This window comes from Mustelus asterias, chromosome 8 (genome assembly GCF_964213995.1).
Source record: "Mustelus asterias chromosome 8, sMusAst1.hap1.1, whole genome shotgun sequence".
NCBI classification, from domain to species: Eukaryota; Metazoa; Chordata; class Chondrichthyes; order Carcharhiniformes; family Triakidae; genus Mustelus; species Mustelus asterias.
In genome coordinates this window covers 121471166-121493039 of record NC_135808.1, presented here as the reverse complement: position 1 = coordinate 121493039, position 21874 = coordinate 121471166, and the positions used below count along the sequence as shown (strand labels likewise).

Genomic DNA, 21874 nt, shown 5'->3' with positions numbered 1-21874 from the left:
TGTTCAATCTTTCCTCATAAAAGAATTCCTTCACCTCAGGCATCAGTCCAGTGAACCTTCTCTGAACTGCTTCTAACACTTACATCCTTCCTTAAAATTGCACATTGCAACCCAGATGCGGTCGAAGGCTGCTGCAACACTTATTTATTTTTTAGAGTCAATTCCATTTCATTTGATTTCCTAATCACTCGCTGCACCTGCACGCTAACGTTTGTGATTGATGCACCAGGACACCCAGATCCCTCTGCAACTCAGAGTTCTGTACTAAATGAAATCCTCCCTTTCTCTTCTTCCTGCCAAAGTAGACATTACAACTCCATGATACCACACTTCCAAGGTAAGTCTTTGGCCCATCGACATGTTTCTGAGAGAGACCACAAACTATTTTTATTTATTATTATCATAAGTAGGCTTACATTAACACTGCAATGAGGTTACTGTGAAAATCCCCAAGTCCACACTTCGGCGCCTGTCCGGGTACACTGAGGGAGAATTTAGCATGGCCAATGCACCTAACCAGCATGTCTTGGGAGCACCCGGAGGAAACCGGAGCACACCCACGCAGACACGGGAAGAACGTGCAGACTCGCACAGACAGTGACCCAAGCCGGGAATCGAACTCAGGTCGGTGGCGCTGTGAGGCAGCAGTGCTAACCACTGTGCCACCTATTTCAACTAAATGTTTATTTGCAATGAAACATCCTTGAATGCCGAAAGGGCGTGGCCTGCTCAGGTTTAATGTCCAGCTCCTTGGGTAAATATTTGTTTTGCAGAATAACCGATTAAAATATTTGGTTTGCGCCAGATGTGGTGCGTGTAAGGTTTGAAACCGTCGCGTAGAGGGGAGTTTAGGAGCCTGAAATTCCGCATTGTTTGATTATTACAATCTCACTGTTCAACTGACACACACAACTTGCTAGACAGTTTGATTTGATTTGGAGGCGCTGTGTAATTAAGAGAATAGTCACTTTGGACCTCAGAGTTGCACAAATGTTTAGTTTGACTGAAATGGTTGGTGGATTGGAAACACTTCTTTACCTTTACCTCAGGGGTCCTCTGCGCCCGTGTCAAATGAAGAAATCGATCAAACGAAAATCCACTTTAAGTGTCTGAATCTTGATATCTGTGCACACTTGATATGTAATTTGATGAGCACCGAAGTGTATGAAGACAAACTAAAAGTATCTCTAAAGCGCTTGAAAGGTTTCTCTTTCCATGACAGGGTCCTGGGTTTCCACTTTTGTGCATTGAGTTTTGACTCACCAAATGGCTAGCTAGAGGTGCTATTAAAAATTTAAAAACCGCAACAAAGGTGTGCTCGGCGTCTCCGCTTACACAGTGTACTCTTACCCCCAGCACACAAAAGGTAGGACCTCTACCCCATGAATAATGTGAAAGGTAATCTGCATAATGCATTTTTAATCGGGTTCCAGTAACCGCGTTGAGGAATATATTTATAATCGTCAAATTTCGCAAGATGATAAGCAGCAGTCACATCTCCCAGCCCTTGTTGCTTTAATTTTGCCTCTTCCGAGACATCCACGTTTAGAAATTGCATTGTATTCCATTTCTTGCGATGGTTCCTTTTCCCCCGCGTTTGCTTTGGTTATAAAGCAAATCATGTAGCAAATTGTCTCTAATGTAGCAAAACTGCCCGAACATTCCCCTCAGACCCTGGTTAGTGTGAGGTCTACAACGGTGACAAATGGAAGACAAGTTTTACTAAATTTCTCAGTTTATTTCATGTCTCGTGAATAAATAAAGTAGAATAGATTATAATATCACACCCGTTAAAGTTTGAGCAGAAAAATACAAATATTGAAATACGGTTTTAATAGTCTGTCCATTTTGTACCCGCACTCGGGTTATTACCAATTCATTCCAGCCATGTCTCACTGCACCCAGGCGCCCAATGGAAAAATGACAAAAGTGATCCCAATCCTCGCTTAATGCGTCCAGATGTTGTCTAAACTATTCTAATATCGCGTCCTGTCTGATCTCCGCAACCAACTGGGGTTTTAATGACAGCGCGGTCTCTATTGTTTAATTACTTTCGCCTAAAAGTAATAATTTACTTTTTTTGTTGTCAACGGTTCGGATCCGTGTTGCTGTTTAACGCCCGATTTTAACTGTGCTTTTGAAATGAGTTCGAACCTAACCTAAAATCTCCGAGTCACAACCCACCAGCTCCGGATACAAGACCCAGAAATACATTATTGAGGAAAGGGGAGTGGGTGTTCGATTTATTCAAATAATTTGTTCATTCTATTTACCCTCTCGAACCTCAATTAAGTCGATTTCTGTGCGGAGAGCACAGTTCCTGGGAACTCGAGTAACCATTTAGGAAGTAAATATTGGATTAAACTATTTACAAAAGTACATTTCTCCCGCTGTGTTCAGTTGTATGGACATTTTCCCCCACAGAGCTGGAAGTTGGGGAGTGAAATTGCCAAGTTCTTGTGTTACACACACAAGAATCAAACAGTGAGAGCTTCCTGACTCACTGGCTGGAGGTTTGAAGCCATTTTTTTACCATCCTCGGCAAACCCGTGTCGGAAAACCCGGTCAATATTTAAAAATGCAGAAAGCCGAACCGGTGTTTGCCATGTTTTTTCGTTTAAAAAAAACAACTTATTTTTCTCCCTTTTGGAAGGAAATGAGGGATTGAACGATTAAAGTTTCTACTCAATAAGTGAAATTTTCACCTATTTAACAATGTCGAACAGTTTTTTTTAAAGTAAAAGTTGTAAATAGGATTTAAAGTAAAGTTTACCGAGGCAGATAACTGCCTTTATCTGACCGCAGTGTTTCTAGAAAGGCACATTTCTACACATGGAGAATTCCCCTGGAACTCAGTCTGCATCTTAATAACATGGAGGCAACCGAGGCCACATAGAGGTGGGAGGGCTGTTTCACACATGTGGTCCCCAGTCACATCACTGGGACATCCTGGCAGGGGCTTTGGAAAGCTGGTTCCTGCTACCCAGCTGTCGAGGCTATTTGCTTTCCCGTGTCTTCCTCTTCTCTCAGCTGCCCTATTTTAAATCGTGCTGTGTCTCACGGTGCCTCCGCAGGTCCACTTTCCTCTGGAATCCTTTGCCACACAGATCACAGCCGAACGGCTTGAATCCGGTGTGCTTGCGACTGTGTGTGATCAGGTTGGAGCTCTGGCTGAAAGCTTTGCCACACACCTGGCATTTGTGGGGTTTCTCGCCTGCAAAGTAAGGGGGAGTAAATCATTACCGAGGAACCGCACTGTATTCTCATAGAAATCATAGAAACCCTACAGTGCAGAAAGAGGCCATTCGACCCATCGAGTCTGCACCGACCACGATCCCACCCAGGCCCGACCCCCACATATTTACCCGCTAATCCCTCTAACCTACGCATCCCAGGACTCTAAGGGGCAATTTTTAACCTGGCCAATCAACCTAACCCGCACATCTTTGGACTGTGGGAGGAAACCGGAGCACCCGGAGGAAACCCACGCAGACACGAGGAGAATGTGCAAACTCCACACAGACAGTGACCCGAGCCGGGAATCGAACCCGGGACCCTGGAGCTGTGAAGCAGCAGTGCTAACCACTGTGCTACCATGCCGCCCATAACCACTGTGCTAATGCCGCCCATATACATGGATGGTATATGGACATCCCTCCACTTATATAAAGACCGGCAGTCTCACCGGGAACATCATCTGACAATCATAGGATCATATAGTGCAAGAAGTGGCCCATGGAGTCTGAACCGACACGCGAGAAACACCTGAACTCCCACCTCATCCCATTTCCCAGCATGTAGTCACCTATCTATGTGTCTTATATAGATTTAATTAATCAAAACACAAACGAAATAGCTGCCTTCATGGCGAAAAATCCTTGTGTAAGTGAAATCAAAAATAGTTTCGCACGGAAAATGCTGACGGTTCCGTTACACATTGTGTATCTGGGGGACTCTTTCCCGCCCAATGTTTGAAATGATATGGATTTTACGACCTCGCTGGGGCGAGACTGTAAAATCCCGCCCCAGACCAACGGGGAATTCCGTTCTGCGAGCCTCGCCCGCCCCGGAATCGGTAAAATGGCTCTTCTTTGGCTATAATAAACTTGATGTGGAGATGCCGGCGTTGGACTGGGGTAAACACAGCAAGAAGTTTGGACTTTAACCTGGTGTTGTGAGACTTCTTACTATAATAAACTGGTCAGGAAGTTGAGATTGTGTCCCATTGACCGCACAGGGACGCTGAATATTATGATCAAAAACATTAGGAGAGAGAGAGAGAGAATACTTCAATAAGAAGATAAAGGATTGTGAAACATTAATCCGAAACCCAATAAAAACACGGTTCCACCCCCGCCTCCCCCCCAAAAAAATATTTCTATTGCTCTCAGGTTAATGCAGACCAGTTGTATATTTCCAATTAAACACAGAGGCAAAGGTTCAATTCCTCTTGCAATTAGCACAATGTGAGGTACAGAAAACTTTTAAATAAAATAAGGCCTGAAAGTGACCTATTCGGGTTTAAATAGTACAAGTAGAATGTAAATATAGCGACGCGATCACTTTCCTTGCCGTGTTAGCAGCTCATTCGCTTTCATGGTGTTCTCAGAGACTTCAGCTAAATCGGGAGATGCAGAAACCCAGCTAACTGGAAACTTTGCGGGGCCCCGTGTTTGTTTTGAATATTGTGCCGAATGTTTATTTTCGGGATGAACGGCCTGATAATTCTTACCCTGGGTTTATTCCACTAGCAGCCTAGTTACCGCAGCAGTCAGACTGATACAAAGCAGTGATCTTCCTTTGCTCCCGGAGTTACAATTCATTATAATTTATTCTAATTTACATTCAGCTGAGTTGTACTCGCTCGGCGAATATTTTAAATCCTTTCAATATTGACCGCTCCTGTATGAAAAATAAAATTGGTCACAATTTCGTTGCAATTGCTATGTGTGTGTATTTTATTTTAGTTAGGGGTGATGCTAAGTTTCTTCCTCCCCCGAGTTCACTTTGAAACTGCCCCGCCCGCCCCAGTTTCATTCTCAGTAAATTAGCCTTCCTTTCATAGAATCATAGAATCTCTATTCTAGTAAAAAAAAGGGGCAGTGGAAATCTCTACAGAGCAGAAAGAGGCCATTCGGTCCATCGAGTCTGCACCGACCACAATCCCACCCAGGCCCTATCCCTATAACCCCATGCATTTACCCTAGCTAGTCCCCCTGACACTAAGGGGCAATTTAGCATGACGAATCCACCTAATCCGCACATCTTTGGACTGTGGGAGGAAACCGGAGCACCCGGAGGAGACCCACGCAGACACGGGGAGAATGTGCAAACTCCACACAGACAGTGACCCAAGCCGGGAATCGAACCCGGGTCCCTGGCGCTGTGAGGCAGCAGTGTTAACCACTGTGCCACCATGCCACCCTGGGCTATCCAAGATTCATCAAATTTTTACAAGGATGTTGCCTGGATTGGTTGGCATGCCTTATGAGGATAGGCTGAGGGAGCTCGGTCTTTTCTCCTTGGAGAGACGAAGGATGAGAGGTGACCTGATAGAGGTGTACAAGATGTTGAGAGGTATAGATCGGGTGGATTCTCGAGGCTTTTTCCCAGGGCTGAAATGGCTGCTACGAGAGGACACAGGTTTAAGGTGCTGGGGAGTAGGTTACAGAGGAGATGTCAGGGGTAAGTTTTTCACTCAGAGGGTGGTGGGTGAGTGGAATCAGCTGCGTCAGTGGAGGTGGAGGCAAACTCGATAGGGTCTTTTAAGAGACTTCTGGATGAGTACATGGGACTTAATAGGATTGAGGGTTATAGGTAAGCCTATATGTAAGCCTAGGTAGGTAGGGACATGACCGGCACAACTTGTGGGCCGAAGGGCCTGTTTGTGCTGTATTTTTTCGATGTTCTATGTTCTAAATTACACCGAGCTTAAACCACCTCCAGTTTTCTGAATGAAGAATTTAAAATTAAAAAAAATACTGGAAATTCACACTGGACCCGTGACCATCATTTGCAAAGGGACCAGGCGGGGTGGGGGGGGGGGGGGGGGGGCGGTGGATGGCTGTTTTGGCTAAGGGACATGAAAGATGCTGACAGATTTGCTGTGATCTCAGTTTCAGGTTCTATCCTGTTTTCTTTTAGACAGTTTGTGTGGATAACAGTAACCCATATATAATGGGATGAACTGTGAAACAGGAGTGTGTACAGAGTGTAGCACTAACTGATTGAAGGCTCCTGACAGATCTCACTGTATTCACAACTCTCTGGCTGTTGAATGTGAAACCCCCGCTCGCTCTGCCTATGGAAAGTCGGCTATTGTCACTCCGTGTGCGGCCGGCAGGCGCTGTGAGCATCCAGCACAGGCAGATAACTATTCACCTGTCATCCTCCCTGGCCGCTAAATCAAGGCCAGGCTAATAATACCCAGGTAATCATCTTACAGCGAGCCGCTCTGAATAAACAGCGGCCGGGATCATATTAAGCTACACTGATTGGATTGCCACCGTTCAATTATTGAACAGGGGTCATTAATGAAACCATCGCCAAACTCCAGCTCTTCCGTCAGGCATTGTTCACAGAGAGATGCAATATTGCGCCGGCATTGAGTTGCAGAGCAAACTCTGAGAATGAAATGCACACAAAACCCAAACGGGAAATTGGGCTTTTGTGAAAGCTGGTTAAAAGGGGGAGGGGAGGGGGAGGGGGAGGGGGAGGGGGGAGGGGGGAGGGGGGGGGGGGGGGGAGGGGGGAGGGGGGGGAGGGATGGGGGGGGAGGGATGGGGGGGGGGGAGGGATGGGGGGGGGGGGAGGGATGGGGGGGGGGGAGGGATGGGGGGGGGGGGGAGGGATGGGGGGGGGGGGAGGGATGGGGGGGGGGGAGGGATGGGGGGGGGGAGGGATGGGGGGGGGGGGGGGGATGGGGGGGGGGGGAGGGATGGGGGGGGGGAGGGATGGGGGGGGGAGGGGATGGATGATGGGGGGGGAGGGATGGGGGGGGGGGGAGGGATGGGGGGGGGGGAGGGATGGGGGGGGGGGGAGGGATGGGGGGGGGGGGGAGGGATGGGGGGGGGGGAGGGATGGGGGGGGGAGGGAGGGGGGGGGGAGGGATGGGGGGAGGGATGGGGGGGGGAGGGATGGGGGGGGGAGGGATGGGGGGGGGATGGGGGGGGGAGGGATGGGGGGGGAGGGATGGGGGGGGGAGGGATGGGGGGGGGGGGATGGGGGGGGGGGGGGAGGAATGGGGGGGGGAGGAATGGGGGGGAGGAATGGGGGGGAGGAATGGGGGGGGATGGGGGGGACAGAGCATGCAAAAGGCAGTGGAATCTGGAAAATAAAACAGAGAATGCTGGAAATACTCAGCAGGTCTGCCAGCATTTGTCCATTCACGACCCACTCCAGCAAGAATGGAGATTCGCTGCAGCGGGACTGGAGAATTCCAGCCAGAATTAACGGGCGGGATTTTCTGCCCCCACCACGGCGTGTTTTGCGGCTGTGGGAGGCAGCACACTGCACGTGGGATTTTACGGTCCCACCATTGCCAACAGGCTTTCCTGTTGAACCGCCCCTCGGCACTGAGAAACCCGCAGTTGGGGTGTGCCATTGGTGGGACCGTAAGATCCCACTGGCGGAAATGGCAGCAAGTTTCAGGTCCTCACCTTTCATCAGAATGTTCCGGCCATTCAAGCTGGTGGGATCTTGCGGTCCTGCCGATGGCACATTCCCACCGTGGGTTTCATGGAGGCGAGGGGTGCATTCAACAGGAATACCCCATTGACCAGAAGATCCTGGGCAGCATGGTGGCACAGTGGTTAGCACTGCTGCCTCACAGCGCCAAGGACCTGGGTTCAATTCCTGGCTTGGGTCATTGTCTGTGTGGAATTTGCATGTTCTCCCCGTATCTGCATGGGTTTCCTCCAGGTGCTCCAAGTTTCCATCCACAGTCCAAAAGATGTGCTGGTTAGATGGATTGACCCAAACAGGTGCCGGAGTGTGGGGAATTTCACAGTAACTTCATTGCAGTGTTAATGTAAGCCTTACTTGTGACTAATAAATAAACTTTGCTCTGCTTTATCCTGCCGATGGCAGGCCACCTCCTGTCATGGGGAAAGACATGGCATTTTGCGCAGGGCTCTATTTCTCTCTCCACAGATACTGCCAGACCTGCTGAGTTTTGCCCGCTTTTTCTGTTTTTACTTCAGATTTTCTAGTCTGCTTTTGCTTTTGGATTAGTGGAAATCGGAACTCCATTTCTCCCTAAAAGTGCTCTTGAGGTTAGAAGTCAATTGAAGATTTCAGATGTTAGCCTGATCATTTTTTAAGAAAAGGCTATTAAAGGATAAAGCCAGGGAAATCAATCAGTAATGAACTGATTGTCTGGTGGAAGAGTTTCATTGCTTAATCACCGCCCCCCCCCCCCCCCCCCCGATGTGATAAGAAGATATATCATGTTCATCAGGATGTTAAGTGAGAATTATTCCCAAGAATATTCATCGAATAACCTGTCCTCTCCTTAGTACAGGGGTCAATAACCAGGGGGTGTAGAGTTAAAGTAACGAGCAGGAAAATTAGAGGGGATTTGAGGAAAATTGTTTTCACTCAGATGGGTGGTGGGAATCTGGAACTCTCTGCCTGAAAGGATAATAGAGGCACAACATTCCTCATAACATTTAAGAAATATTTAGATGAGCATTTGAAATGTCATGGCAAACAAGGCTATGTATGGACCAAGTGCTGGAAAATGGGATATAAGTTTAAGCTCTTTAAGTTTATTGATTAGTGTCACGAGTAGGCTTACATTAACACTGCAATGAAGTTACTGTGAAAATCCGCTAGTCGCCACACTCCGGCGCCTGTTCGGGTACACTCAGGGAGAATTTAGCATGACCAATGCACCTAACCAGCACGTCTTTCGGACTGTGGGAGGAAACCGGAGCACCCGGAGGAAACCCACGCAGACACGGGGAGAACGTGTAGACTCCACACTGACAGTGACCCGAATTGGGAATCGAACCCAGGTCCACTGTGTCACCGTGCTGCCCTCGAATAGATAGGTGTTTGATGGCCGGTGCAGACACGCTGGGCTGAAGGGCCTCTTTCCGTGCTGTAAAATTTATTCCTATGACTATGACGGGAAAGTTACTGCTTTCCTTCCTAGTCAGTTTCAGATCACTGATTTTTTTTTTGAGTTTCACTGGCAGTCAAAGGCCTTTCATTTCTACAATGCATTTGCTGCCTCCTCCTCACCTGTGTGAATGAAGGTGTGTTTTTTCATGTCCGACTTCTGGTGAAATCTCTTCCCACAGTACTGGCAGGGGTAAGGCCTGGTGTCTGAGTGAATCAACAAGTGTGTGGACAACGTAGAAGATCTTTTAAAAGTTTTACCGCAGATCTTGCAGTCAAAGCTCCTTTCCTGAAGAAATGGAATAAAATTGTAACATGAAATTAAAACTTGACGTTACAGTCTGTCACCCCGAATCATAATTTGGTTGGTTCAACACACATTTGAGTGAGATGCAGACATATATATATCTGGTAAAGACATAACAAAGCTCTAATTCATTGAGTATTTCTAAGTTCTAAGATAATAAGTTTGAGCATGAGAAATAAAGGTGGGATTGGGCCATTTGGCCCATCGAGTCTGCTCTACCACTTAATCAAATCATGGCTATATCAACTCCATTTTTCTGCCCTATCCCAATATTCCTTTCTTCCTTTCAGTGTTCAAAAATCTATCCAACCCTGTCTTGAATAGACTCCAGTTCTCTGGAATAAGAAGTGCTGGATTTGCAAACCTCTGAGTGAGTGAAGAAACTTATCCTCATCCCAATTCTGAATGACATGGTCCTGAGTCTATGTCCCTAATTCTAAACTTTCAAGCTAGAGAACCAACTCACGATCTACCCTAACAGCCCTCTAATAATGATATAGGCTTATATATGGTCACTTTTGATTCTTCCAAACAGTAAATGCCTGTTCTATTTAATCTCTCTGCACAGGTTCAACTCAAGTCTCTCTTCATAGGACAGTTCTCATCCCAGGAATCAATCTATTGAACCTTTGTTACACAATCAATCTTGTGTAACCTTTGTTACACCCCCCACCAAAGCCCTGTATAATTGCAGAACGAGTTCCTTGCTCATGCTCCAACACCTCTGCAACAAAAGTAATGGCTTCCTAATTTTTTATTGGACTTGCATGTTAACTTTCTGTGACTTTACACAAGGATCCCAAATCCTTTCCAATACCAAAGGTTGTAATCTCTCAGCTTTGAAAAAAATATTCTGCTTCTCTATTCTTCCTATGAAAGTGTATCTCCTCAAATTAGATTCCATCTGCCACCTTCTTGACTATTCATGTAGGTAGTCTACATCATTTTGCAGTCTCTTCATATATTCCACACAGATTACTCTCCCATCCAGCTTTGCATAATCAGAAAACTTGAAAATATCACAGTCATCTTTTCATCTAAATTATTGTTATAGATTGTAAGTAATGAGGTCCAAGCAATAATAATTGTGGATCGCCCACTGTTACATCCTACCATCTGGAAAATGCCACATTTATCCTTACACTGTTTTCTATCTGTTGAATAATCCATGTTTCATTTTGACATATTATCTTAAATCTCATGGGCCCTAATCTTGTATGGCGCCTTACCGATTGCCTTCTTGAAAATCTAAATATATTACATTTACTGGTTCTCCTTCATCTACCCTGTTAGTTACATGCTCATAGAACTCTTAATAGTTTTGTCAAACATGATTTTTCTTTCATGAAGTCATGTTAATTTTGACTAATCATATAGTGATCTTCCTGGTGCTGCTACCATTATGAATGGATTTGAGGTAACATTCAAAAATAACCATTTTAAAGTGGTTGTAAATTTAATTTTTTTGAAGGTGACATTGAAAAATAATGAGGCAAAAATGCTCAGCATTACCATTATTTTACATGGTTCTTACTGTAAGGTCTACTTATTGAGTCAGTACAGAGGAGGCCATTTGGTCCATTGTGTCTATATCGACTCTTTAAAAGGGCAATCCAATTAATCCCGCTCTCCTGCTTTATCCCCATAGCCCTGCAAATTCAGGTTTTTATCCAATCCCCTACTGAAAGTTATTATTGAATCTGCTTCCACCATTTGTTCACATAACAATGCTAAACAGTGCAAATAAATACTGCTGCAAAAATACTCATACATGTGCTCTGTCTGAAATAAATGGAAAATGATTGAATTGCTTCGAATGCACAAAGCGTTAGTCTGTTAAGGCGATGCTTATGTATGTGTGTGCTTGGTTTCCAGTTGGATCATGCTATGAGTGCTTGGTGTGTTCTAGCTGACAGACCCTGTTTTCTGTGGTTCTCCTACCTGTGAGTGCACTGCTTTATGCTGTTCCAGACTGACCGCATGGCCAAACGTTTTGCCGCAAATGTCACAGGCGAAGGGGCGGGTGCCGCTGTGAGACCGGCGGACGTGGACTTCGAGGCCGTGAGGAGTGGAGAACACCTGATGCAAAGGCAGGAAAAGGAGTTAATGGCATCCTACAATTGGTAAAATGACCAAGACATGCCAACACCGCACTGGCAGACTGAGACAAGACTGTGGAATGAGGAGGGCGGACCAGAGTTATACTGGTGGCCAAGTAACTCATCCAGTGCATTCATCCAATCACATGCACACTGACAAAAACTGGAAACGACCACTGATTACCAGCCAAAAACATATCAGAAAATATTTCCGATCACTTACTGGGGGAAGGGTATAATACCCTTCAATTAAAAGCTGATAAGATGCATTCAAAACATTGATGGGGTTCACCCCATGTGTACTTATGAATTGATGAGCTATTCTTTAGGATTCTGATGTGAAAACATTAATCTTCAATAAGTTGAATCTTTTTTTGTTAAATATTTGACAATCCAAGTGGCCTTGGTTACACACCGTGACTTATTTTGGGAAGGTTTAAGAAGTTGTTCAGAATTCTATACAAGTAAAATACTGGAATTCTAAAATACAGAAACAGAAAGAGCTGGAAAAACTCAGCAGGTCAGGCTGCATCTGTGGAGAGAGAAATAGAGTTAATGTTTTGAGTCCAATGTGACTTCTTGGGAACTGAAGGGAGGCGGAAATATAATGGGTTTTAAGGTATTGAAAAGGGGAGGGGACCAACAAAAAGGTCTGGAATAGGTTAGAGGGTGGGAGAGATGTCAGGGAACAAAAGGCAAAGGGTAATAGTACTAAAGAAACAAAGCATTGGTCCAGATAGAGTGATAGTGACACAATGACGAACAGTTCTGTCTGAAGGCGAATGCCTGAAAAACAAGGCACAGACTGGGAATCAAAAGGAAGCTCAAGAATACCTGGTCTGAAATTGTTGGACACAACCTTGAATCCAGAAGGCTGAAGGGTGCCTCACCAGAAGATATGTTGTCCCCCCAGCTGGCATCGAACTGCACTGGGAGATTCTAACAGGCAAGGACAGTGGCGCGAGTGTAAGAGCAAGGTGGGGAATTATAATGACAAGCAGCTGTAGGTCCAGCATCATGCTTATGGACTTTATCCCTGCAAAGTGACTCAAAACATTAACCTGGTTTCTCTATCCACAGATGCTGCCTGATTGACTGAGTTTTTCAGGCACTTTCTGGCTTTTGTGCAGGATTTAATTTGTATGAGGGTGTAGGTTTTTTTTGGAAAAGACATCAAATCAGCCGAGATTACTTTATGATCTTATAACTGCATCAGTTTATTTAGATTTAAACATTATTTTATGCAGCACAGGGCTGAGGATGAGCAATGCTACAGCGATGACAAGACTAGGCGCTTGTACAACACGTTCGTTTACAATGGGTAGGACAACTGTTGATGGGGACCCTCCATCAGAACTTGTTCTGCGGTAAGTCATTGACCTGAACTGTTAACCCTATCTCTCCACAGTTGCTGCATGGCCCTCTGAGTGCTGTGTATATCCCATGTTAATAGTCCACTAGCATGGTTTACAAGATCAAAGTGTAAAAGATGGAATTAAAATGGGTGAATAAATTGCCCTGTCGATTACTACAGGACAAGGGAAATTTTGACATAAATCATATTGTGCTCCCCACTAAAATAATTCCTGCCTTTGATAACACCCCTAAAGGTATCAGCAATTATTGACAGAAATCTTACCAAGGGATTGTTGTGATGTAATGAAACAGGAAGTGAGATGATAAACCATGAGAACAAAGCTGAAGTGGTCCCTAAATCATCTGATCCCCAAGATGAAAGTATTGCTTGCAATAGTTTCTGGGATGGCACAGTGGTTAGCACTGCTGTCTCACAAAGCCAGGGACCCGGGTTCAATTCCAGCCTTGGGTCACTGTCTGTGTGGTGTCTGCATGCTCTCCCCGTGTCCATGTGGGTTGCCTCTGGGTGCTCCGGTTTCTTCCAAATGTCCAAAGATGTGCAGGTTAGGTGGCTTGGCCATGCTAAATTGCCCCTTAGTGTCAGGGTGACTAGCAGGGTAAATATGTGGGATCACAGGGAAAGGCCTGGGTGGTATTGTGGTTAGTGCAGACTCAATGGGCCAAATGGCCACCTTCTGCACTGTAGGGATTCTAATTCTGTCAGCTCCGAGTCATAGTTCATGCTAACTTTTAATTTAAATCTTATCTTCTTGTTTTTGCTAATGTCCAGTATTGTACTAGTTAATACTCCACGCATCAGATGTATGTGAATGTTCACAAAAAGGCTATGTGAACATGCCAACAATTACAGATGGGATAGACCAATCTTCCCCACACAACTGTGATAACTTTACAATATGTACATTCTCCACCCCATCCAATACCACACCTTAACTGCAGGGTTATTGAGAGAATCATCTCCAATTAGCTCCAGAAAACAAGTCTGTCCTTTCATCTATTAACATATCTGAATGAACATTAAAGTGGACATTATAAAACCACTTACTATAGACAAAGGAGACATGATAAGAATTAAACTGATGTTGTGTTTATCTTGTTAGTGCCATTTGTTTCCTAACTTAAAATCCAATAATAATTCTGATTATGGATTTATAAAGATGTGAAGTTTCTAATGAGTGGCAGCTTCCCGGGGTTTGTTGTTGGATCACCAAGAATTCGATCAACGGGAGTGTCTTTGCTTAGATTCGATTAATAATTTTAATCCCAATATTTTGTCAGGTTCTTGGTGAAGGACATGTTGCCTCTGACCAACACAAGAGTGTTCGGTACAACGTGGCGTCAAACTATCCATTGCGTTGCTCTTCCATTTTTTTTTGCAGTCTCCTCGTCTGTCGATCCCTAACTTCTCTCTCAAAGGAGCCAACTCTTTACTGGTCTCCCAGTCCAGTACAAACATTTTGAGCTGATGTTGTCATGTGGCAGTGAGATATTTCCCCAGTCTCACTGCTCGGGTCTATTATCGCCACAATCTGCTTCCAAATAGCTTGTTGGTATAAAGTGCTCAGGTCACATGATAAGAAACATGCATAAAACACTTTGTGGCCGCCAATGACATAATGTGGACAGGACATGGCAATCCTGTCCCTCATTTTGAGCTCAGCATTACCGATCTGGGAGTGTCACCGGTGGGGGATGGATTTTTTTTCTTGTTTTAAGTGTGACAGGGGCTATGGGACAAAGGCGGTTGAATGGAGTTGAGGCACAGGTCAGCTCTTGAATGGCGAAAGAGGGGCTGAACGGAGTGTTCCCGTTCCTGTCCCGAGCAAACCTCCTGGTTCACAGCAATGCAGGGAAGGTGGAGGTTTTTCCATCCCGCTATTCTCTCACGGGAAGAGAATAGCGGGATGGAAAACCTTTCCAACAAAGATCCATAAAATGAACCTAGTCATTTGGGCAGTACAGGGTATCAGGGATGAGATGTGGAGAGGGAGTGTGGGGAGGCAGCTTCACTGGGTGTTGAGCCCTACCTTGCTGCACTTGATGCATTTGTAAGCGCCGTTGTTCAGCAACAACCGGGTACAGATCAGCTCCGACTCGGTTTTGATTTCGCTCCTTTTCTCGTGAAAGCCGGAGCCGCGCTTGTTGTACAGACTGGGGGCGGCGCTCATGTCGCTGTACAGGCCACGGCCCGGGCTGTGTTCATTGTAGAGGCCGGTGGTGGGGACCAGGTCACTGTAGAGGCCGGCGGCGGAGGTGCGTTCACTGTACAACCCCACGGCGGAGCTTCGTTCCAAAGTTTGGGGCCGGTAATTCTGCACCAGGTACTTCAGCTCAGAGCCTGGGTAACTATTCCACCCGTACTGCTTGAAGGGTAAGGCAAATGGGTGACTCTCCTCGATAGAAGGGGAGAGGGATTTCTCGGAGACTAAACGAAAAAAAAAATGAAATTAAATAATTCCCTGTGACTTTACAACAGAATAATGACATGTCAAATTAAACATGCTTCTATGCAGTATAAAGTGTGGTGTGTAAGAATTAGAAGCATGCAACATTCTGCACTCTCGTTTCCTTCTCTATGAACGGTATGTTTTGTCTGTATGACGCGCAAGAAACAATACTTTTCATTGTATGTTAATACATGTGACAATAATAAATCAAATCAAAAATCTTACGGTATTTCAATGATATTAAACTGTTAATGTCCATAAACATCATAACATCCAATTTTAAATTAGGTATTAACTGAGATTAAATTGGACAAGTCTCGCTCGGAATAAGGCAATAATCAGAAGGTAATTATTCAGTCTTAGAAAGTATTCGCCCTGATAACTATAGCTAAGCAACACGATCATGTGGACGCTCCTTTTAACGAAATAAATGTCAAATCTGATTTTAAAATTTACCGCTTTGTTTAGAGTTACACAATTCATCCAAATTCAGGACGTGGTGGGTTTTTACATTGTTTTCTCTCCATATGCCTGGTTTAAATTGTAATTTGATAAGGCGTGTGTGTCTAATTGTATAAATATACCTCACTGTAGGAAATGTGGGCAATCATTTGCTATATCCCGGTTTGGCTTTATCTGCCGTCGAATTACGTTCGAACTACATGCCATGGTGTGTGTGGGGTGGGGGGGAGGGGATTGGTGCTTGCGGTGTTACTGTGTAGAGATGTTACCTGGTGATGCGGATGGAGAAGGTGGTCTCCAGAAGTTCTCATACTCTGGGGCCCTGCTACAGACGCTGCTTTCACAGCTCGCCGGAGACTCCGGCACGTCAGCCGCTTCCACCAGGGGAGGTTTCGGCGAAGATTTACCGTTGGAATCCGCACCAGGGACATCTGGGCAATAGGTAGCATCTTCTGATATCCTGCTCTCTGTAATCACATTGGAGGGAGGGGGGGTTGGGAGCCAATTGAAGTTATTAAACCGGTTGTACAATTGTAGAGAGACAAAAACAGGGCTGTCATCAGATTGTAATAAGTTCGCACTAAATGCCCAGTTACTAGCAGCAGGTAGGTGTATCAAGAGAAAATGTACATAAAGCAACATCTTGTCCACGACAATAAATTAGATTCGTTGCCCAACTTCCATATTTCAAAGACTTTTCACATGTATAAATAAATAATGATGCAATTAAAAATGAAATATTAAAAAGCTTGTATTTCTACAGAGCTGCATCACAAATGTTTCAAAGCGGGAGGGGGGGGGGGCCTTAAAACTTGTTCAGATAAAAATAATCTTTATTCACACCTTCCTTTAGCTAGAAGCGTTGACACAAAAAAACACGTCCGCAGTCTGAAAACATTAATAAACTGAACGGGGTTTTTTTGGGTGGAGTGGGACAGGTATGCAAAGAAGCGCTGCATCGATAAAATATATTAAAAACTACATCGAACTCACAATCACACACTCACTGCCCGGGTGGAGGCAGAGACCCGAAACTCTCTTCAAATGTATTTGGATCTGCAAGTGAGGTGATGTCAATTACAGGGCGATGGGCCGGAGGCAGGAAGATGGGATTTGAAAGGGCTGACACGGATGAGATGGGCCGGATGGCCTCCTCCCGTGCTGTAATTTTGCTACGGTTCTATGTTGACCAATAATCCAAGCCGGATTGTGTCCTGGATTTATTTAAATAACTGATACTAGCGAACTGTTAAAAAAAAACAAGTCGAATATTTCATATTTTACCCAGATTGAGAGAATTATTGAGCGAATTCACAAACAATTGAGGCCTCACTCTAATGTTTTCGGTCACCTTTCGTTCACATCTTGCTGAGTAAATAAATAAAACATCTCTCGCCACAACACACGGAGCCTGGCTCACTGCAACAAATCTTTGGGTGGAGCCTTTCTGTTTGAATGTTTTCAGTTACCTGAGCAGATATCTGCCAGAATATTCTCCAGCTTGTTGTTGTAGTCATCCTCAATGTGTCGGTGCTGGTGGTAGCTGTGCGCTTTCTTACTCTTCACCAGGAAAGAGCGGGGCATCTCTCAGTCTCAGTGGGGCAGATCCTGTCTGCGGCTTGGAGGGGAAATCAGTTTGAGCAGCGATTGAATCTTTTAGAGAGAGAGAGAGAGGGGAGTGTTGGATTTGAGCTGTGTGTGATTACACATCATTGGTTACATATAGGCTGGGCTTGCCTGCCCTGGGCGGAGGAGCAGAAGGCCTGCCCACTCACTGGGCTTGCCTGCCCTGGGCGGAGGCACAGGAGACCTGCCCACTCACTGGGCTTGCCTGCCCTGGGCGGAGGCACAGGAGACCTGCCCACTCACCAGGTGTTACTCTGCCAGGTGGCAACACAAAGCTGGCCACACAAATCCTTGCCATCTGATTGGACAGGACAATGCCCCTACCACACACACACATTCATCTTAGCTCTCCTTTTCTCCCGCTGGGAAATCAAACTGACAGCACCCGGGATAAGTGACACTATTTATTCCACTCTGTTACACAATACTCCATCGATAGGATGATTCTGTCCCTGGACCTGAAATTGAGCTACAGTCAGAACCTGCAAAGACTTAGCCACTTCCACAGTCAACATTGCAACTCCATTCCTCGCCCTTTAGCAAAATGGTCAAACACAGGTCCTTGGAGGATTTCAGGGTTTGCTAAAACCCAGCCACGCCTGTCCTCTTCTGAGATCACAATCTGGAGCAATGATGTTAAGCATCGCTCCATAATTCGACAGCAAATGATAGTTTGACACGGTTACCTCATCCTGTTCGCCCAGGGTCAGAATATAAATGACTTGATGTTAAACTATTGATGTAGCATTTGCTTTTGCCTAATCTGGGTTCAGATTTCAGTGTAATTTAAGCAATGTTTTATTTATTCTCCCCACTAAAGATGTAGAGAGAGAGAAAAAACTCCCATTTTCCTGCATTTTATTAATTATTCGAGGTTCTGCTTCTGGTGGGAGTTGCCTGGCTCTCTCTACCCCTGGCTCTCTCTACCCCTGGCTCTCTCTATCCCTGGCTCTTTGTTCTTCTCTCTCTCTCTACCCCTGGCTCTCTCTACCCCTGGCTCTCTGTACCTCTCTCTCTCTCTACCCCTGACTCTCTCTACCCCTGGCTCTCTGTACCTCTCTCTCTCTCTCTCTACCCCTGACTCTCTCTACCCCTGGCTCTCTGTACCTCTCTCTACCCCTGGTTCTCTCTACCCCTGGCTCTCTCCATCCCTGGCTTTCACTACCCCTGACCTGTGCATGTGGTATGCGGGCTGGAATGTGTGTACAGAATGGGAGATAAAACAAAGAAGTTCACGCTGACCACACGACAGTTCGAGTGAGAGAATTGAGTTTCCACAGCCCGGGCTGCATCCCTGACATGTTGTTGAGTGGATTGAACATTGATTGGCTTCTCTTCGGCCTGTGCCAACTTCACACACAAAAGGCAGGGGCAGTTCATTTATTTACCCCTGTCATTTATCTATACATTCGAAAGTTGTGTCCAATTTTAGGAGGCATTTTAAATTTGACTTCATCCCACTAACTTTTTGGATCACTTTGCATTTATATGGCGCCTGTCACGACAGCTGATGGTCTCAAAGTCAATGATGTATCTTTCAGATGTGGTCCATCTTGTTCAGGCAGGAAAAGGGGTGCCAAATTCCACACAGCAAAATCCCACAAATGCAATGGGATAATAACCAGATTATTTTTTTGATTAAGGGATTAAATATTGACATCGTGATTAATTCCCCTGCTCTTCAGTGAGTGAGGATTGACGTGAGTTGAACGTTTATTAATCTTACAGACTTTTAAAGAAGGGGAAACGTGTAAGATCTGAATAGTTAGTGTAATTAACCCAAACTGGGACTTGTGTCTGTGCAATAAACGAGCGCTCCGAGCTAATTGACACAAACTCTGGTTTTGTTTGTGCCCCTCGGCGTGTCTTGTGGCGAGATTCTCAGAGTGTGCACATTACTTGAATGCTTTGCGTTAGTTTTCAACCATCCGCTTCCGCGACTTATTTTGCAACACGGAGAAGGGGTGGGAGGTGGGAAAGACCCTTCTGCTTTACCAGGGCGTTGGCCGTGCGAGCTCGTAACAGTTTCTTGCGGGCAATACGGATGAAACGAGTCAACTCCGCAATCAGATGGTGGGAAGTGGAGATTTCTCTACACCTGCTTTCGGAACAGAATGGTTAGCCTTCAGCCACAGGCACATTTCCCAGCAGGGAAACAAAATCAAAGCATATCTGATAAATATGTTGACGTGGTTGTTATACCTATGGTCGAACAAGGTCGAGGATGTCACAATGCAGCTTTGTTAAAGGTCCTTGCCCCCCCCCCCTTCCAGAGCCTACCCTTACTGTGTTCACAGAAACAAGTCAATCTGACTGCGGGGATGGGGAGAGCACAACTTCAGGCTAAAGGGACAATCCTTTAAAACAGAGATGAGGAGGAATTCACCAGAGAATGGTGAATCTGTGGAACTCTTTGCCGCAGAGGGCTGTGGAGGCCGGGTCATTGAGTGTCTTTAAGATAGAGATAGATAGACTCTTGATCAATAAGGGGATCAGGGGTTATGGGGAAAAGGCAGGAGAATGGGGATGAGAAAAATATCAGCCGTGATTGAATGGCGGAGAACACTCGATGGGCCGAGTGGCCTAATTCTGCTCCTATGTCTTATGGTCTTATGGACGGGGTGCTCTCCTGAAACCCACTGCACAGGGCTGGGCTCAGAGGTTACAATAGCAAGCCCACCTTGGACAATCCGCACCCCAGGCCCCTCAGCTCACTTTCCTATCAGCGGGTTTCTAGGCAAGTTTATCCTCTGAAGAGAGCGTCCAAATGCAAACGTGGATTGAGCCCAGTCACAATTCCGAAAGTTTATCAGCATTGACACGTAGCCTGGTGGGAAGGTTTGTAATCGGGAAACACTCATGCAGTGAGTTTCAGGTTCCTCAGTGGCTTTGTACGATTTCTCACGGTGAACCCACAGCCAGTTTGCGCTTGCATTGTGCAGCCAGCGACGCTTCCTGAACCTTCAAGTCGATCAACGTGATTTTGCCTCGGCGTCTTTGTAAACATCGAAAAGAAAACCAAGCCCCCTTTTCATCCGACCCCAAAGTAGCCAAGGTCTCAGAGTGCAAGGGCCGCTTTAAAGGCGGCGCGGTCGATAAACGTGGGAGGAAGAGAGTGCGAGTCCATCTGTAGCTGTGGTAATCAATAATAGAGTGGGAGCCGGGTCTGTAACCCTTCCTCTAGAAATAACCAGGCCCCCAGTCGCACATCCATCACAATTAGAACAGAAATGGGGCAGTAGATATAGCTCGGTAATACACAGATTATATCAGATAGGGAATTTATATTTAACCCACCGAATAACAACATGAATCTATCGAGATTATTCTCGTTCCTGAATTCGGGCAAGAAAGATATGATTCCACTGACTGCAGTCTTTGAGAATTGATGATCATGTATAAAGTATAAAGTATATCACAGGAAGTAGAAATTCAGCAAATCGACAGCCCATCGGAGCTGCAATTTGACAAACCTCACACATTTAACACCACAAAGACTGTTAGCATGTAACTCCACACAGCAAATAATAAATATCTGTCCCCCCCCCCCCCTCTCCCCCCAAACACTCTCAGCAGAAGATGAGAGGTTTTTATCCTGGGCTTTTTGGCCAGGTTGCTGTAGAATGAGGGACCTGGATGGAACTGGATTTATTGTAAATGTGACATTGAGCTGGGGAGAGCTCCAGAGGTGGAAGTACACTGCTAACCCAAAGCCATCCCCAGAGCCCAGGCTTCAGACACAAAACCCGGAGGCCGAGCTATCGCATTCGCTTCCAACTTTGTCCGAGTTTCCATGTTAGAAAGAGAGAGACTAAAAACACGATTTTAGCAACACTTTGGTCGATTTGAAAATAGACATTTTAAATAAACATTTCTTACCAGCAGGCAGCGCCGGGTCCCGGGGCGAGAACGAGGGAGGCAGGTCGGGCGTCTCAAAGGCTGAGAGTCGGAGCAGGGCAGAGTGCGGCGTTAATATTGATGCTGAGAATCCTCACCATCACACAACACCGTAATCCGAATGGCCACGTACGGCCCAGCAAAGTGGGAACTGCTCACAGCTTGGTGTAACTCCCAACAGTTTAGCTCTCAAAACCACAAAAAGCACTTCCTGTGTTTTAGAAATGTAATCTGAGTGAAAAAAAGAGCGGGGACTCCAGATTGAGGCAACATTCACACAGGGTTTGATTGAGGACAGTCCACCCCCATCCCCCCGCCAGACCCCCCCCCCCCCCAGATTGGTGTCATGAATGTGTAAAGGCGCTTTCTTTGCCTCAGTGATCTCTGTGAGGGCAATACTTCATGACCTGAACTATTCTTGGATCCTGTCGAAAACTTCCGTAATGAGAAAGTCGAGAGATTCATGACACAGATTTATTTAAAATAGAAAACCCTTTCCAACTATGAAGACATGCTTCAATTCTAACAGAGAAAAA

General features: G+C 45.7%; 1 protein-coding gene across 1 annotated transcript; it reads right to left on the bottom strand.

Annotated features, from left to right (window-relative positions):
• Nucleotides 1-1721: 1721 nt before the first annotated feature.
• gfi1ab (growth factor independent 1A transcription repressor b) lies at nt 1722-21495 on the bottom strand. Its single transcript, XM_078218888.1, has 7 exons — nt 21321-21495; nt 17285-17468; nt 16085-16282; nt 14934-15331; nt 11372-11509; nt 9247-9412; nt 1722-3214 (listed from the first exon to the last, which is right to left on the bottom strand). Exons 2-7 carry the CDS (start codon nt 17397-17399, stop codon nt 3036-3038), a joined length of 1194 nt encoding a protein of 397 aa, XP_078075014.1. The 5' UTR covers nt 17400-17468; nt 21321-21495; the 3' UTR covers nt 1722-3035.
• Nucleotides 21496-21874: the final 379 nt, after the last annotated feature.